General features: G+C 36.6%; 1 protein-coding gene across 2 annotated transcripts in view; it reads right to left on the bottom strand.

The window, feature by feature from the left end:
- Cdh2 (cadherin 2) overlaps positions 1-20,396 on the bottom strand; it is a 208,082-nt gene that overhangs the window by 135,319 nt on the left and 52,367 nt on the right. Inside the window, exon 1 of one of the 2 annotated variants that reach the window (XM_087189586.1) lies at positions 10,112-10,148. The exons of the other annotated variant lie outside the window; for it this stretch is intronic. Coding sequence (XP_087045712.1) covers positions 10,112-10,133 — 22 coding nt within the window. The 5' untranslated portion in view covers positions 10,134-10,148. Of the gene's footprint in view, positions 1-10,111; positions 10,149-20,396 lie in introns of those variants that run through there. 2 annotated transcript variants of the gene reach the window in all.

Genomic DNA, 20,396 nt, shown 5'->3' with positions numbered 1-20,396 from the left:
GTGAAAAGGACGTTTTAAAATTCTGTAATAAAAAACCAGATTAAGAGAAAATAGATTCAAGATGTGGTATATATAATTTATTATTCAGAACATTAATGTTGTGTCTCATTTTTATGCTTATAGTCACAATAATAAAGTTATTACCAGTTGTATTATTTCATTGAGTATTTTTGCATCAATTTAAATCTAAAGAGCTATTATCTCCCCAGTAAAAAATAAAGGTAATTGATAAGTAGCCACAAGGAAGAAATTTATAAGGATAAAATCAACCAAAACCAAAAGGAGTCATGGAGATGAGAAGCTAAATATTAAATGGAAAGATAAATAAATATGAAATTCAGAACAAGTATTAAATACATCTAAATATGAAAGTAAGGCCATGGAAGTACAGTGGACCTTCAAATTATGACCGGCCTGACATATGAACAACTTGGATTAATTAGGTTAATGGAAGATTCACCTGCCTCTTGTTATCTATAGTGCGTACCCAGGTAAACATCCAGATCTCAGCTGTATTGACTTACTACCAACTTGAGTTACAATCAGCCCTCCTCGGAATCGATCCACTTTGTAAGTCAAGGCTCCATTGTATAAGAAAAACTGAAACAATGTAATACTAACAGAAGTGAATGATAAGTAAAAATGTGTAATTTAAGAGAAGAAAATGTTTAGATCTCTTTGGAATTTCTTCGAGTACACTCTAGGGTAGGTATAACCTTTAGCTTGACTCATGTTAGATAAAAAACATTGAATACTATATTTCAAACAAGGATCTAGGAAATTGTAGATTTTAAACTAATAAAACCGTATGTAATTCTAGATGTACCACATGAAAATTTGATTCTTTAATTTCTCTAGTGAACATTCATTCATTCTCTTGTCCATCCATCCAAATATATGTTGAATACTCATGTTTGTGAAGCACTGTCTGGATATTGGGCAGACACCATTTGTCACGGTTAACTTTATATGTCAATCTGACATGACCATGCAATGTCCAGGTATTAAGCCAAGCATTATTCAGGGTGTTACTATGAGAGTGTTTCTGGATGAGATTCACATTTAAATCTGTAGATTGATAGAGCAGACTGCCCTCACTGACATGGGCGAGTGTCCTCCAGTCAGGTGAATGCTCAAATAGTGCAAAAACACTGATTTTCCCCGAATAAGAAAGAATTCCTCCTGCCTGCCTGACTGCCTTTGAACTGTTATATCAACTTTTTCCTGCCCCCAGACTTGAACTCAAACATTGTTTTTTCTGAGTCTTGAGCCTGCCAGCCTTTGGACTAGAACTACACCATCAGCTCTCTTGGGGCTTCAGCTTGCTGACTCACCCTGCAGATCTCCGGGCTTGCCAGCCTCCATTATCACATGATCCCCTGCTCCCAATAAACCCAGAACATCCCAGCAGAGAACTGACCATCAAGTAGACAGGACGATTTGGGGAATTAAAACAAAACATTTAAGTTCCAGGGCCGGGGATTTAGCTCAGTGGTTTCGCTGCCTGCTGCGCAAGCTCAAGGACCTGAGTTTGATTCCCGGCACCAAAAAAACCCAAAAAACAAAAAACAAAAGCATTTAACTTCCAACACAACCATTGTGAGTGACCAAAATTAATAGTTCAAGTAACTCCAGCTACTCTGTATTCAGAATAGCTAAGCAGTTGGCTCCTCACAATATTTACATATCCCAATTATCCTTGAAGGGCATTTCAGAGCTTCCTATGTTCCACAATTGTAAACTACACACATAACCTCTACCTCCCTAGCAGGGTCATGTGACCCCTGTGGCTATTTATATGACTCTTCCCACTGAAAGCAACTTAATTTAAATGTACCATAATGAAGTTAGTGGTGAATTTTCTTGCCTTTCAAAGTCATCTGCACCTGGAAGCATTGCTTTAACACCACCCTATTAACTTATATTTTTCCAAAAGCCACCTGGAGGCTTGAATCTAACCACACCTGTGATTTATAAACAAATACACCATAACACATTTGAGAATTTAATCTCACGGAATTTATTTAATATCCATGTGTAATTTACTCTGCCTAAAATTCTATGTTTGCTTGAAATAACAGTTCTTGGGGATCCATAGTTTTTAAAAGAGGAAGACTTGATTGAAGTATAAAAATAAACTTCTGGAATCCAGGAAACTAAATTGCATACATTGAAGCACTTACGTTACCAAAGTCTGACCTAAGCATAAAGGATTTCTAATTTCCTTGATTACTTAAGAAATATAAGAAAGAAAAAATACTTCACGCTACAAGGCATCTTTTGGACATAATGAAAAACTTATCAAAGCCAAAATTAGCTATTGTGTATCTGTTTTGGTTTTTCTCTGTCCTCCCATTTCTAACTGTATCGCTTCTCATTTCTCAAATTGATCAAGAGGGAGCCAAGTACATTCCTATTTTGTACGGCCATCTATAAAGAAATGACCACATTTCACATCCACTCACTTTGACCATGGCGTGGAACTTGCTACTATGAAATTTGCTTGTGTCCTAGTTTACCAGATAGAAACAAGAGGAAACACAAGTGGTTCCCTTTTCTCTTTGGAAGAAACGACTGTTTTCCTGAAGCCAGGAAATCAGGGGTTAATTTTAGTGGGGGAAAAAACATTCTTTAAAAATTTTATTAAAAGGAGAACTGAAATCCCAAGTGTTTGGAATTGATTGACTGCAAAGTGCCTAAAGAATTAGGAAATGAAATTTTCCAACAGAGTTGGGCTATTATGATCCACTTCCGCAGAATCATTTCTTAAATATTTTTTACTGAACTGGAAACAGAGGGGAAGCACAGCAGACTAAAATCTTTGCTTCCTGGTTCTGTACATCCAGCCCTGCAGTCCAGGCTGTGGGCCACGTACAGGACACGAGGCCCAATTCCACACTGAATATCCAACAGTGAGTGACAGTAGTTGGTACTTTGGGATAGAGCAATTACAGAGCAGAGTATTTATTTTGTAATGAATATGCAAATTGTTCCCTTGCCTTTTAAGTCAAGAGCTTAGGGACTTAATGTAAATTAAATATAGAAAATCCTAAAACTTATCTTGTAGTTTGGAGCTAGTTATTGTAAGAGGCCTTATTTTTTGGCTTGTTTATGGGACCAATGGCAAGGGAGTGTTTGTGGAAAATGGTCTAAAATTACTTATTTGAAAAACTGAAATGGAATTAAAATGAAACATAAAGTGTATTATACAGAATGAGTGACACTATGTATTAAGAATACTCATCATTGCAACTGAAACTGCCTTTCAGATTGTGAAAAGTTTATGGTATAAATTTGAAGTCAGGTGAAGTAATTTTTACATATACCCATACATAAATCAGAGCTGATTATAGTCATCAAATTCTAGAATTTGCCTATGAAAAGCACCCTATTTTCCCTAGTTACTTAGTATAGCAGGTAGGCAAAGTAGGCAGGTACACAGATAACACCCAGCAAAGAACTAAATTAACGTAAGAGTTTAAGCTCCACTTAAAACGCAGTTTAAGAATTTAGCTGCTTAAAATAGGGAAACAGACTGCATATTCTGAACATCAAAGGCCTAGGAGAAACTGGAACAGCACTATTTCTAGCAAACTATCAGCTGTGGCCAGTGGCGCTGAGCTCTGCAGTACTTCTTGATGCCAGAGGGTGTGACGTTTTCCTCTGTGGCTCCTGAAAGCAGTCAGTATTAATACCACTTGGTTAGAACATGGATTTTAGTTACTAAGATAGATTTATATAGAGGAAATATTCCAAACAACGTTATCAAAATTTTGCTGGTTCTTTACCAAATATGATTAATTCACAAACAAAATTAAACATACTTTAATAGGCAAAATGATAAAAAGCATATGTATATATATGTATATGTGTATATATGTATATATATGTGTATATATATATTTCATGCCATTCTAGCTTCACAGTATGAACTTTTAAAAATATTATGTTGATTTTTTTTGTTGTTTTTGGTACTGGGGATCAAACTCAGAACCTTGCACTTGCGAGGCAGGCAGCAGAACCACTGAGCTAAATCCCCCGGCTAAAAATATTATGTTTATCAAAGACAATTTTTCATGGTAGACATGATCAGGAGCCGAGTTACAATTCCTCTTATACTACTCTGTGTCCTGGGTTGCAATTCCTCTTACACCACTTTGTGTCCTTGGGCATGTCATTTCATCTTTCTGGAACACATTTCCTTTAACAATAAACTGAGAAGGCTATGGTTGAAGAGATCTGAAGTTCCTTCCTGTTCTACTAACCTATGAGTCTGCGAAAGAGGAAGTTCATAAATATTCCATAATCTTCTTTTTACCAAAATGTTACTTCCAAATATAGATAACCTTTCATGACACAAAGCAAATGTTATGACAAGATACCTTTCAATTAATGCAAATTTTAAAGTTACTATTTAAAACAATTCAAAAATAGAGCAGAGTCTTATCAAGATGTTGTGATTTCAGATATTTCAGAACACAACATAGGCATTGCATGCCAATCAAAATAAATCTGAATGTAGCAAATTATTAAGCATGAATGTTAGAGTTCTGGAATACTTCAAATTCCTGCTATCATTTTCAAAGTAAGCTTTTCACTATAGGAAATAAAATCTCAAGCAGAATCCATTAATTATATATAAATATGAAAACTAGTTTTTCCAAGAAAAGTTCATACTGACAATAGAACAAATTTATATCAGTTATTCAACAAACACTTATTCAGTCTCCTTTAACTTCTGGATCATGGCCTGTAAATTCTAAAATAAAATTTAATGCAAAAAAAAAAATCAACCAAATCAGTGCATAGTCTTTAAAATAAAATTCCCTACATTGGGGTTACACAATAGGCCCAATGTTCTACTATGTTTTTAAAAAAATGCTTACAAATAAAGCTTGAAGTCAAAATGGGTTTCTAATTAGACCCCCATCACTCCACAATGTGGGTTTACTTAATTGAGGATTTATTGTAAAGACAGTAAGTAGAAGGTGTAATTGATGGGTAATGAGTAGTATTCTCTTCAATGATACTCTCATAATATTAATTTACTCACAAAGCTAATTCACAAGTTCTCTGTTCTGAGACTGTGAATGTGAGATGCTTAAAAACTTTTAATTTCCTGCCAGTATTCAGTTACCACTGGCAAACACGGGCTAGGAAAGTGTCACATCTCTGTTAGAAGCATCAACTTGCCAGCCAGCTTTCTTTTTCCCTTCCAGATGGATGGTTTGACCTTCTAACCTTTTCAGCAGTGGGGCAGGACAGGGAGGTGTCCATTAGGGTGACAAAGGTCTAGGTATAACTTAAAAATCTCAGGTCACATGTGAACTGCTTGACAGTGAGGCAGTCTCCAGGATGAGCTATGTGTCTACTTTAGAGTGTTAGAGTGTTCTCACTCCTGAAATAAGACTTTTGATTCTGGCTTAGTTGTTCTTTAAAACTCTTTCACCACATAACGATAAATATATGTCAGTATTTTAAAAATTCAAAATCAAGCCCACAAATAATGTATAATTTTGGTTTAGCATCTCTAATTAATTTTTCATATCACAGATAGTACAAGATAAGTTTTCACAGTTTATCTAGTTACACAAATGTTTAAAATTTTAAATTTGAATATTCTGGATATGAGCAAAAAAAATCAAAATTATGTCCAAATGAGTATATTAATTTGGTATTGATTAAACAGAGAAACACACACACATGCACACATGAGGCATTCATTAATAATTCCATGATAAATATTTTGTGAGATGATGAACAACTTGAAAAGAGTAAAACTGAAAAGCGCAAAAAGTTCAACAATTAAAATCAGACAAAACTAAAATATACTACTGTACTGTACTTGCTGTAGTAATGTCTCTGAAAAACATTGCTACTGTAGTATCCTTCAGATTACAAAATCAAAGTTCATCATTTCACTGATCTAAGGCATCCCTCTTTCCCTTACATAACTCCAATGTGTTCTTTGAAGCAAGGCACTTAAAATCAGTGAATCTAGACTGATAACACCCTATACCCAATACCTACAAATACTGTGCTTAAAAATGTTGAAAAATTCGGTGATTTTTAGTGTGATGATAAAGTATGTAGTGGGAGATGGTATGAGTATGGAAATGAAACCATCCTGTCAGTGATATATTGCAATATAAAAGACTGTGGGCAGACTATTGCCTCAGGTCACTTAAAATAATACAAGACTAAGTGATTAAATAGCCCAATGTACAAAATATGTGAATAGAATAAATGGCTTAATTTACATATAATATGCATAATATAATACTGATAAATATTAGTACAAACCTTGCACTTAGAAGTAAGACTCACTTTCCTCATATTTTAAGAGTTACAAACAAGTATACTACAGTTCTCTAATATGTAAAGAAGCAGCCAATAGAATAAGGATAGCAGGGAAAGGTGAAGAAAGCAGGCAAATGTCAAAAGAAGTGTATTTCCCTTTGGGAAAAACAGTGAAATGTTTTTATGCATTTTAATTAGTCAGCATGCCCCCCCAAAAATAAATAAATAAAAGCAAGAGGAATAGAGTTGAGGGAAGACTACTAGTTATCACCTTCTAGTCCCCACCAGCACGTTTTGGTTCAGCAAAAAACAAACAAACAAAAAACCAAAACAAAAATGCCCTCTAACTCCAGGCCATTTGAAAAAAAATCCAAGGCTTCCTCCAGCATCCTCCCAAAGGCTACTGAAGAGATTTATCTTCAAAGAACTTTCTCCTTTCCAATACAAACCTTCCTCTCCGTCACAAATTAAACCCAATTACGTGGCTGAACAGTTTGCACAATAAAAATCTGGTAGACACAGGAAGCAGCAACCTTCTCTGTTTTGTTTCCTTTTCATTTGATAGCCTCCAGGTTTCAAGAAGTGAAAACCACTCTTACTTAGCCCATTAACATGTAGGTGTTGAGAGGGCACGGAAACCCCTAGAAAGATAAATGGTCTCATTTTCTTTGGATCAGGCTTTGGAGACAACTTCCAAAGATCTGAAAAAGTGCTGAAAACCCTCAATTGCTTATTTGATCCATAAATTTTAAAACTACTATGGGAAACATAACTCTCTGCAGAGAAGCATCATTAACTCTTTCTAGTCCATGGGCTCTAGAGTCACTGCTGAAGGACAGATGACACAATACTCAAAGAAACAGATCCATCTGTTAAGATGCCAAGGAGATGATATACAATCACATACACTTGAGTCCTGGCCAAGTCTAACTCACCCTGACAGACTGGGGCTCAGCTTTTCATCAAGCAGCTGCTCAAAGACACATTTGTGTCCCTGTAACAGTCAAATACAGTACCCATCCAACGAGGAATTTCAGAACATCAAGATTATTCTAAGTCTTCAAAAGTACATTTGTGCATGTCCAATTTATGCAAATTTCAATTACAAACTAACAAATTCTAGTTCATTCTGATACAATTATTTTTTGTTAGGCAGATGACTCAAAAGATTTTTAAGAAGGCATTTCTATCCATGTGAACTCTGCTTTGCAAAAACATCCTTAAAAAATGCTGCCATTTGAAGAGAACAGGCTTTCCCAAATTTGCTTAACCCGAACTAGAAGCAAAAGTAATGTCTAAACAAATAAATAAGCTTCTTTCTACCTCCTACTCCCTAGAATTCCATTTACCTGGTCAGTCAAGAAAGGTAGAATAATGAAACTCCTGTGCAGTCCTACCTCACTAGCTTTGATCATGTTGAACATTAAATAATACTTTGACAACATAACAGTGCCTTCTCTAGTACTAAAAGCAGTATGATTAATCTTATTAAACCAGCATCTGAACCATGGCCACCATGCAATGGGAGAATAATTAGACTGCTAATGACCTAACTACTGTAACTACAAACTCATATTACTTGAGCTAATCAGGAGCAAAGGAGAATATTCATTCTTTAAATGCTCTATACTAATTAAGAAGATTTTCCATAGAAATAAGATACCTAGTGATGCAAAATAAATACATTTTGGTAGGCTGGCCTGTGACCCTATGTAATTATTTTCTGTTTAAAAAATGTTAACACTGTTATGACAGCAAGTTTTTCTACTAATTCACAAGGCATGAACCAATAAACAAAGAATGCTATCCAATTTTAAGTTGATAAATTCCTGTATCTTCAAATATTTAAAAGTAAAGAGTAGTGGTTCCTTCTTGCATAGTTCACAAAGAATTTAAGGAGAAAAAGTCGTTGAATGTAATGAATACTTACACTAAATTCTTTGGTCACATCTCCTTTTAAGTATTATAACGGATTAGGGAGCTAGATATGGAATGATGAAACATGTGAGATGCTTAAATATTTGAAGATACAGGAATAATAATAATGCTACTCTCAAGAAATGGACAGTGATTTATTATTGCAAATTTCAACCTCATTCAAGATAGGACTAAGGATGACCTTCAAGGTGATTTCACAAATAACTAGTGTCAAAATCTCTGATGCTTTCCCCTACTATTTAAGAATATGAAAGTTCAAAAATAAAAATTTATGTCCAGATAATCTAAAGATAAAGAAGAAAGCCTTTCTGTTTATAAAATTATATATCCTTATTATAATTAAAAGGACACAGATGTGTCAACACATACAGAAGTTGTTGCTTCCTCTTTCCTATGCCAAAATAGTATTTTTTAAAATGCTGGTTAACACATCCTATTCGCTTCCTTTTTCGAATGACCAGCCAAGAATTGACGTTACCAAACTTCTGGAGAAAATCATTCTGGACAGAAGGAATTATCATGGCCAGAGCATACAAATACAGGGCCATATGGTGTCCTTTCTTGAGATAAGAGGCAATAACCTGACACATTTAGGAGCTGATTCCCCTTCTGAATTAAGAACTTGGTACGCTCATGTTAACACATGAAATGAAAATGTGTCGGCGCTGTACTAATTACACACCGGGACCTCTGCTGTTATCTCTGCTGTGTAGCACTGTCCCATCGTTAATTCGCTTTGTTTTAGTTGCAGCCAAAGACTAAAATAACAACCTACTGTTTCTCTACGTGGGACCCTCTGTCAGCCACATTCTTTCACTGCATAAATTATTTCTTGAGAATTGACCTGGGCTCTTTGTGAAATGCTGAGCTAGGGCCAAGAGGAGTGAGAATTTCTGCAGCCACTTCGCCCAGGAAGTCAGTTGGAATCTAACTTAGGAAAAGGCAATAATGAGGACAGAATCAAGAGAGGGAGTCAGCTGACCATGGCCAAATGCTCACAGCAAGGGTCACCAGGGCATTTTCCCATCACAAAAGCCTTGGCCTTTATCCCTCAAGCTTGAAACAATGAATCTGCACTGCAAGCTCCTGGGCCAATCCACCTAAGCAACAGTTGGAGTTATCAAGAGAGGGATAATGACTCTATGTGCCAGAGGGAAATGAAATGTATAGCGAGGATGCCTTTCTTCCACAAAAAGGAAAATCATATATAGGAAGGCAAATGTAGTTTTATTGCAGCAAGAGTTCACAGGATAAAGGATCCCACGAATATACGGCCCATAGCCAGGGCTGGAGAGGGTGGCAGAACATGGCTAAGGGCAAACAGCTATACAGAGCAAGCTGGTTCTAGGACCCACTTGGTTATTCCCTAAATTGCAAGTTCTCTTACCAAGCCACACTCTGTCCATAATATACTTCATAGATAAAGGAGGACATTGGGGCAGATCAAGCTGAATGAGGTTAAGAATGGGAGAAGTGCTCATCTAGCAATGTATGTGTGCAAAGTGACAGAAGATGGGCCTTGTGCTTAGCGCTTCCAGGAGAAAGGCTTTCTTATCAACCCCCAAGGCCTATTTACAGCCCTTAGAAACAAACAGGCAAGACAAATGTTGCCAGAGAAGAACACACCAGAGCAGGATACTTATTATCTTATTACTAACAAAACTCTGAAACAGAAGTGGCTATTTAAAAGACTCAATATATTCACATCACTGTCTGCATTTTTTAAAAAAGGACAGAACTCTGCTATATTTGAATGGGCAAAAACAAATTTTAGAAATCATCTAAGACTTATCATTTTATAAATAAAATAAGGATCAGATAACCTTGTTCATCCTAAAGTTGTCTCAAACTTTGGGTTAACCCTGTCACTTACCTCGGAGACTTGAAAAAGTCATGTGTCTCTTTTAAGCCCAGTATGTGGGTGAGCAAAATGTTAAGACTAAGCACGTGAGGCAGACGATCACTCAGATTTTGTCCTCCCAAATGCAGCGCTCCAATTCTGCTCCATACAAAGAAGAGTAGAAAGTAACAAGAATAAAGCACAAATATGGCAGTTAAAATGTTTACTTTCAAAATTTTTAACTAACCCAGTTTTACATGTAGATTTCTTGTATCTACAGAACTTAATTGGAAATTTCTTATATCTACAGAGCTGGAAGGACACCATGACCTTAGCCTTTAAGGGTAACGGACAATGAGGCCAATGGACAATTAGCTGTTAACAGTTAGCTATATTTAGCATTTAAGAAATGTATTATCAGTACACTGAAAGTATTTGGAAAGTTTAGTCATCAGTAGATAATGAATCATGTCCATGTCACCAGCAGACCACTTATCTAATCGTTCCCTCTAAAATCCAAGACTCCATGTCGCCAGAGCTGGTTTGTTTCATGTTTCAGCTCCGTCGTCACAGACAAATTCACTGAACCAAAATAAAACCTTCTGACTTTCTGCATTCACTGTCCCAAAATGGGTTAGTGATGTCTCAGCCTGCGGAATTCCACACTGTGAATTCCACAGTGTGATCCTAATGAGCAGAAAAGGATTCCAGCCCAGATGATGCCAAACGGGCCAGCCAAGAGGCCAGACTCAAATTCCTTTGAAGGAGGCACTGAGGTGACGGATTAGGCAAAAGGCTGTGAGATCTATGTTAACTTTCACTGAAAACTTCAAACACTCTTTAGAAAGTCTAACAGTTTGGTTTCAAAGAATAAATAGTTTCTTAAAACTAACTGTACTCATTTGGTCACCTTTGAATACACAATAATTTTTATTTCCATGAAGTAAAGTATGTAGCCTCTTGTTAATATCTTCTAATTGATAACTCAAGCTTTATTTTACAAGAAATGAAAAAAAAAAAAAGTCCTGAGAATCCCTGCCCACATTACAAACTGAAACACACAGATCAAACTCCATGTTAAAGCCCCTTATTTCCACAGGCTGGAGAGCAGGCAAGGCCCATGGCCACTGTCAGTGTGGACATTAAATCTCTCAAGGAAGAAGATTCAAGGCACATACAACATGGGAATTAAAGAGATCAAATCTTGGACCAAAACCAGTAAAAAAACCAAAATTTTTGCTAACGTGGAAGAATGGTGCAAGTGGGCAGGCAAATGTACTGGGTAATATTCACACAGTATGATGACAGTAAAAGTTTTAACACAATTTATATTTATCAAGCCTCGAGTAAAACACTGAATCTGGGTGTAAAGCATAAAAACGCTATAAAGAATACACAGCAGGGCTGACCAATGGAAGTATCAGGTGAGCTATATTTGTAATTTAAAAGTTCCCCAAATTCAGATTTAAAAAGGTAAGGTGAAATTGATTTTATCAGTATATTTTATTTAATTCCATGTATCCAATATATTATAATTTCAGTGGATAATCAACATAAAAACTAGACAATTTATTTTGCCATACTCAGTCTTCAAAATCTGGAACAATCACATGAATGGATCCCCAGCAAAAAGAATCTTTTGGCAACCATACTGAACAGAACATTTAGATACCTATATAATTAACTGTTGGAAGGCTGAGGTATCAAAATGCTTTCATAAGCTAGGAAAAGTGAAAAATGATGAGAAAAGGTGTGGTGCAAATCTTCCCCACTGAGGGAAGGTGAGACAATGAAGCAAGAATGAAATGAGGACTTAGATTCAGACATGAGAACTTCATAGGTGATGACACTAAAGCATTTCTACTGTAAGCACTTGTACAGAGTCCTCTTCTTTGGAAAACTGTATAAAATAAGCATATTTTTAAAAAAAGTTATCCTTAGAAAAAGGACAGAGAAAATGCAATACTACTGCTATTATGTAAACCTCCTCATGCATATAAAGTTACCTTCCATAAAAGACCAAGTAATTTATATAAGTTCCAGGGAAGCAAAATGAAGATATGCATTTTACTTTTTAAAAATACTAAAGAATAATGATAGCATCTGAAAAAGAGAAAGGAAAAACTACTACAACAAAAGCAGTCATTTGGAAAGAAATCAGAAGTCATGGTATTTAATAGTAGCATCCTTCAACAAATAAGATGTTAGGTGGATCAAGAGAACTGGATTCTAAAATATTTCGAATTTATTCCAAGTCTGTATGCATGTACTATAGATTATTTTTTCCCAGTGGCCCTCAATCAGCACAGAAACATATTCAATAAGAAAAATATGTGATTAAATATCTCACCTGTGGGTTACTGAAGGTTTTATTTGAACTTATTCTTAAACTGACACCTGACAACTGATGAACAATAAAATGGGCTTTAGTTTCATTTAAATTATATTCTTCTCCTTTAAATTCTATGCTATGGAGCTGTCAAAGATGGTTCTTAATAATGACTCACATATCAAGCTATAGCTCCAAGTGACATTATCTGGGTTTGGTGTCAGTAAAATACTTAGGTTACTATGTCATGAGAGATTTTAGTTATCAGGTCTACAAATTTTGAAACTGTCACTGTGTTAATATGCCATGATCTTAGGCACATTGCAATTCTTGGATCAAGATGTCCATTTCCTTTTTAAAAAAATCAATGATTATTCCCCATCCAAATTACAATGAATAGTATTGTCAAAAGACTGTAGGCACTTCACAGTTATCAACCCTTCCCCTGCTCAATCCACATAGGGATATGAAAAATCTTTTAAGAGTTTCAGGGCTCCAAGTGGTGTTTCAATGTCCTCCAAGGGGAGAGAAGTACATGAAATTCACTGAGTCAAGGATCTTCCAGAAGGCTGAGGATGCAGCTCAGTGAAAGAACATGTGTTTGCATGCACAAGGCTCTGGTTTCAATCCTTAGCACAGAAGGAAGGAGAGAAAGAGGAAGGAGGGAAGGAGTGGAGTGAAGGGTAGAGAGGAGAGAGGGGGGTGGGGAGGGAGAGAGCGCACCTAGGAGTGCCTGGAATCTTCAACCTTTATTTATCCTGGGAGCGAAGGTGTACCTTGGAAAGATCTACATGGAATTACTAACAACACAATGCTGGCTCCTGGGGTTAGAAATTATGGCTGAAGGGCTTAATGGGAAAGATTTCTCACCAAGATTCCCCAACTCAGAAAGTGTCACACTGATTCCTTCCATAAGAAATACCATGTGGGAAGGGGGCGTGAGTCACATCCTTTTAATTCCTGCCCTAATCTCCAAGCTGGAAGATACAGAAAAGGCCCCAGCATGAATCATCCTGCTGTTCTGGGGCTGATCACTTCAGTACCCATCAGTGACCTGAAACAAAGGAGTGGATTCCTCAGGATTCTCAGGCACAGGCTGGAGCAGGCTGTGAGAAGACTCTCACAGCTGGTGACGAAGCTTCCGTGGATGCCTAGTATCTTTTTCAGAGAAATTCCTGACATCAAGGTTCCCAGATGCACAATCCAGAGCAAAAACAGGGAGATGTTCGAAGCCCAGGCTATACTCGCAGCAGACCCTCCACAACCACAGGTGGCTTTCAAATGCCAGAACATCCCACAGTCAGGAAACTGATGTGAAAATTAATATGTCCACTTGTACAAACATGCCTACCTGAATTCAAACTTTTACAACAAAGAAGACAGCTGAACTCTGCTTCACCTTATATTCCCTGGTCTAGATCTGACAACACGCATCAAAAAAAAAAAAAAAAAAAGGGAAGTCAATAAATCTCAAAACATTTCAATAATGTATTTTTATTAAATCAGCCTAAGTTTGCCATATTATTCTAACATTTTGGTGCTGAGTAGTGATAATTGGTATTTGCTTAGTTAATGCAATGGTTCTTATTAGGGGAGATTTTGCCCTCTAGGTAACATTTGGTAAATATTGCAGATATTTTTGCCTGTCATCGCTGTGCATCTAATGTGTGGAGGTCAGAGATGTTGCTAAACACTCTAGAATGTACAAGACAGCCTCATGTGTTCAATAACTACCCAGTTCAGAATGTCCATGGTGGTAAAAGTGAGAAACACTAATGTCTTCACTAGGTGTTGTTTTCTGAAAAAAAAAAAATTTTTTTTTTTTTTGGTACCAGGGATTGAATTCAGGACCTTGCACTTGGGAAGCAGGTGCGGTGCCACTGAGCTAAATCTCCAGCTCTGTTTTTTGAAATTTTACTTATTTTTAAATTTGTATGGCTTGCTATTGCTAGGCTAAAAAGCATGATTTGTTAGGGGGTGACCACAAAATGAAAACTTAGATAACTTAGAAGCCAGAACATCTGTCACAATGAAAATGAGAAGAGATGATATATTTGAATAATGTTTCACATTTTACTAAATGCTTTGGCACATTTTTTCATCAAACTTCATGTATTATTTTGAATGCCCTTTTTAAGAACTGCTTTGGGTCGAGCTATATGAACTTCAGCTTAGATTAAGCCAAGTTTCTCCAAGAAATAACTATTTCAGTAGGAAGTCAGTTACTTATCATTGTAAGATTTTTAAGTGGAGAGTGAATGGCCTATTTTAGAAACAACTCCCAAAAGGCCAGAGAAAACCAGATGATACCAAAGGTCACTGACATTCAAGGTTTTTATAGAAGACCAATCAATAACCACCATTTCCTTGTTTGTCTTTGATCCTCATCACAGAGTCAGTATGACACAATGGTGTCTAAACACTCAACATTTGAACATCTCAAAGTTGGCACTTGAACTTAATGTGCGAGCCAGGCTTACTAAAGGTAAGTGAATTACCAGAAAGAATTAACACTGGTATATGCTAAAGGAACAGCTGCTTGTTTTATGTAATAAGTACCTGTCTTAGGAATGAAGGGAGAAGAATCAGTACTTCATCTTTTTTAAAAAACTAGATTACTCAAATTTTGTAGGCGGTGTAGGGTTCATTAAGCAGCCTCATCTCCCACAAATGTGCCTGCAATCTGGTTTTGCACACTCCCTCCCTCCCAAATCACAATGTATTTGGAATAAATTTTTTAACTTTTGAAGGCTGAAAAATGGCTTGCTTAATATACTGATTTTTTCATCCTGATATTTAGTATTCCTTTCAAATTAAAATTGATTGCAACTACCAAAATGGGAAGAAAGGACACACAAAGAACAACCCATTCACCCACTTGTAAAAACCAAACTGTCCTAAATAAGATTAATTGGGACTGGAAATACCAACCACAAATTAAGTAAACCAATCCATATGGGCACACATGTGATCCGGGGTAATATGGCTAAAAGAAAAACAGAGCCGGGACAAGAGTCCACAATCAGTAGGACACAGATCTCTGGCTGCCTGGTTCTCCACTCAGAGAGGCTACTCAGTGGGTGAGGCTGCTGGCACAAAGTCCACCCTGACAATTTGCTCGTTCGCAGATTTGTATTTAGGGCTCCTAGTATACAGTCGGAAGACGCTCCAGGCTATAATTTAGGGACCACCGTGTAATCACCAAGTCACAAATTTACGAAGAGATTAAACTATCAAGAAAGGTGTGCAGCATTAAGGTAACCTGAATTGCACATATGTGTGTACAAACCCTGCTTTGCACAACGTAGGTTTAAAAAACACTGACTTTGTGTTTGATTTTGTGTTGGTTTTAACATAAAAGTGATCAGATAAAAATAATCACCACAAACCTGACAGGAATCTTAGAGGTCACAAAAATGCAACCCCTGCATTTTACAGATGAGAAAACAGGTGCCTAGACATGCTCCATGTCATAGTAAAGTTACAGTGAAGTCAGTGGCTAAGTCCAACTTAAAAGCCAGGTTACCTGGCTTCTATAGTATTACTTGCCCCTTTACATTAGGTCACCTGTCATCTAAATAACATGCATAAACTGGGGAAAATTTAAGAGCTCTTGCCTATCAGAACCCAAGAGCTTCTTTTGACTTCATTTATTAAAAATAAAAGCAAAGAATACTAATGCGGTCTTTCTATCTATATTTAAATATTATCTACCGCCTACCAAATATAAAGCAGCATCTATAATTTCTTGTTTTTCTCTATTGAGTTTTCCCTCTGCAATGAAAGGATTCTACCCATACCATAACAGAATCTTTCAAAAGTTGTCTATATGATAATTAATGTACACATCCATCTATATTCCAGGACAGAGAGGAGTCTGAGATGCAGCAGAGAATAAGAAATAATGAGACAGAAATACAAAAGGAAAAAGTGAATTTGGAAAAAAATGCTGATTTTGCCACAAATGTACTGTGCATATTTACAGCCAGGCAAAGTGCCCCATCTTCTATTATATATGGTTTTTAGTGACATGGATATTGATCCTCATTGTTCTAATGTACTTAGATAGGTAACCAAAGAAAATAATCAACTGATTTTGAAAGAATATTGTTCAAAAGGACAAATTCTAAAGTTCTCATTAAAGAAAATGTTAAAAAGCAAGATGAAACTGGGTGAATCAGGTCTTTGTTGCTGTTGTTTTATAATGCATTTAAGGTTTAATTAGTGTTTGCTTTTTGTTTTTTAGTGCTGTGTGTGGGTGCGTGTGTGTGTGTGTGTGTGTATGCACACAGTATGGGGGTCACATTAGGTTTTGCTATGGTTTGAGTTTTAAGAATAAAAACCAAACAGTGCACCTAAGGAGGGCTTAGTCAGCATACTTTAATGATTACTGATGTATTCCAATCCAATACATTTATATCAAAACCAACCTTTTATTTCTTCAGATTAAACATTCTAAAAAATCCAAATTGTATAGTCTGATTACATGAACAATTTTAACTCTGAATTGCTTAAGGAAGGAAATATATGTATACATACATATATGTATATATATATTTTTAATAAATAGGCCTATAAAAATTACATACTTTTGTTATGGTGACATTTTCCAAATTCTGAAAAATAGACATAGTTATTTTTTCTCATTCTCTGTCATGTCCAAATGACCACAGTAGGGCCAACTTAATACTCCATTAGAAAACCCATAGATAATCCTGGGAACATAAAGAATTTGAATCTTCAAAAAATTTTCCCCATTGTCGTAACCAGGCCCGAAGCTGGCTATTTTCGGGTAATAGGGGCAAATTGAGTTCGGTGTGAAAGAGGGAAGAGTCTTTGGGCAGTCTTCTCTGTGATTCTGACCAGGTATAGCCACTGTTATCAAAGTCTGCTTTGCACAAAACCATAAAAGCCCTAATGCTAAGACTTGTGTCCGACTCGTTTTACATCCCACGCAGAGCCTCCCAGAGTTGGAATGAATGAATGAAAAGAACAAATTTCTAGAAACAAGGAACAGACTATCCCTAACCTGCGAGAAGACAGCAGTCACAAAGTGCTATTTATTGTACAATCAGATGCCTCAGCTATTAAAGTTCCAGAATTCGAGACCATCATGTTTTCAAATTAAAAATGTCACACACATAATTTGTAAAGCTTTCAATACGTGATCAGTAATAACGTAAATAAAGAAAATGACACCTCTGCTATTTATATGCACAAGTTCTGCTGTGGCCTAGGGCAGAAGCTGTAACCCAATATTCATCTTCCCCTTATTCCACGGTAAGAGAAGTTTTGGCTAGGCATATTGGTTCTCACAATAAGCTGCACTTCTCTCCATCATGTTGATGTGCCTTATAAGAAGATTCTGACCAGTGAGATACAAAGGCAAGTGACATGTGCAACCTCAGGTCCTGTCTTTTAAAACGTAGGGTATTCTCTGCCTGTAGCTGCTTGGACTTGACCACGACTGTTGGCCACCTCGAGCTGTACAAATGGTGACAGTGCCCCTCAGAAAAGCAAATGAACAACAAAGAAGCCTGAACTTTTGGATGACTTTACAGAACAAAGACATTTTTCTGGAATCCTCACAGTTTCACGGTTAAATGTAAGACAAATAAACATTGTTTTTTTTCTAATCTGTTTCACAAAACTAAGTTTTACTTAATTCGTAAACCAACTCAAAGTTAACTACTGTTTTTAAATTATCCCCAAGTATACTGGCCAAAGCATATCACATACACACACCATGACTGGAATTATGTGTATGATGCATGTCCATTCTATATGTATATATGTGCATGTGTAGGTCTTGGTCATTTCCAGACATATCATGTTGAGAAGCCAAGATATTTCTTTATCTGAAGTGGATGTTTAAAAATATGATTTATTAGCTGAGATCTTGAAAGAACTACAAGATATTCAACAGAAAAGAAATATAGATGTTCATACGCACACTCTCTGTATCACGTAGCACTGCCCCAAATTTTTGCTGTTACATAACTGTGGATCTATAACAAATAAATCCTATGACTCAAATTGATATTTCATTCAGTAGTACATAGCTAAAAAGCTTGTTTGTATTTAGAAGACAAGATGATTATAAAAAAGACATATGAACAATAATATAAAAGAGATAGATTTAAAAGGAAAGTATGATTTATGCCTAGGTCAGACAGAAAAACCTACAGTACTTCACTGACTCCATCTATCTCATCCAGAATTGTAAATTTAAAGCAAAAGAAACGCTCAGACACAACACATATGGGTCACCCCTAGATGCAGGTATTACTCATATTTTCAAGAAGCTGTTTTGCTGTTGCTGTTATTTCCTTTGAAAATTACTCCCTGATTTGAAAATTAAACTCTCTGGCAAGCAGTCACTTCTCAAGACAGAGCTCCTTTGCTCACAGGTGCAAGCTTTTCCTTATAGAAAGTGACTCTACCCAAAGGAACTGTGATAGCTTTATAGTTAACAGGCTCAATCCAAGTGAAGGGCAAGTGGGGAAATCCATGGAAACCACAGAAAAACACTAATGTTATTGTGTACAGTTTCACCTAAGTACCCAGTAATTAGGCTATGATTTACCCAAAGACTAGCTTTCAATTAACTACAAACAACCACAAGAAATCCTTAGCATTCTGGTGATTCAGGGGGGAAGGGTCACTAGGAAACACCTAAATACTGTGAACTGAACATCCAACATATCATTACAAGTGATATGTGAAAACATGTGAATGTTTTCATAAAGAAGTGCGTATTTTTATCTTAACCACTCTGTTTGAACTATTTTCAAAGAGCCCCGAAGACTGCCCACTCACTAAATGCAATCTTCTCATCATGTCTCTCTCTTTTTGGGCTTTCTTGCAATATTCTGAAGCCCTTGGTCATTCTTTAATTTTTGAATTTTTTTTTCCTTAGTTGATGTTTACCGACTTCTCCCCAACCTCCTTCATTCCATATTTGGATGCCACCGATTTGTCCTCTCCATTCTTTTCTGTATGGCCTGGATTCAAAGGACCAGCTTTATTTAATGTTTTAGGTCCCCAAACATCTTTCCTGACTACAAGGCCAAGTCACAGTTTGTGGTGTCCTCCCTTAACTTGTCTTCCCCACAATTGTGTTCTTTACCTTCTTTCAGCAATTCAGCAGAAATCAACTGAGTAGTGACTGAAGGTCAACATCAAGGTTACCAACAAACACGAGATCACCAAAATCCCAAAATCCCACACTCACATTTGTGTGACTTTACATGAAAGATTTGCCTGGTGAGATGAAAGCACCACTCTAACTAACTGGCTGTGCACAAAGCGATGCCACTTGACTGGGCTGTGTAATCTCAGGCAGAACAGAGAGGGACATTGGTGGTGAGAAAGTGAGAACAACGACCAAAGCGGTGTACACAGCCGGGAGAATCTGGGAAAGGCAGATACTTCCCTCAGGAGTGTGAGGACTAGCGGTGCTGAACATGAGGATGGCCATCCCTTCTCATTTGCACATTTGGCCCGGGTGCTTCCTTTTTCTGGTAAATGGTACTGATCTCTTATATTTAAAACCTTCAGCTTCTTAAGCTACCTTTCTACTTCTTCATATCTGAAAAATGCCCAGCAGAAATCCCAGTGGTGGGATAAAGCATATACCTATGTTTTAAGGCTGAGCCAAAACGCCATGCTTTCAGGAAATCTCAGCCTCCATCACAGAAAGTAGTAGTCAAGGATGCCCTACTATTTCCACTAACTGTTTTTCCATCAAATAGTTCTGCTACTTGACAAAAAACTCATGGAAAGCAAAACTATTTCTATTAACATTTGTGCTTCCGCATTTGTACACACCGGTGCTCAAAGGTGCTGTCCTTTCTCCAAGGTGTTTCCTTCTTTCTTTTTCCTGTACTCATCATTACATTAGCCCTTGTTATGGAGAATACTTTAACAGATTCATTTTTCTCTATTAGCAAACATTTAAACTAGCCAAATTTTATTTTTTTAATTATT

Source organism: Heterocephalus glaber, unplaced genomic scaffold, assembly GCF_053883595.1.
Source record: "Heterocephalus glaber isolate CG9 unplaced genomic scaffold, H.glaber_assembly_v1.0 deba00000331, whole genome shotgun sequence".
Classification (NCBI taxonomy): domain Eukaryota; kingdom Metazoa; phylum Chordata; class Mammalia; order Rodentia; family Bathyergidae; genus Heterocephalus; species Heterocephalus glaber.
Note: the sequence above shows the minus strand (reverse complement) of the source record. Positions and strands in the feature narration are given on the sequence as shown.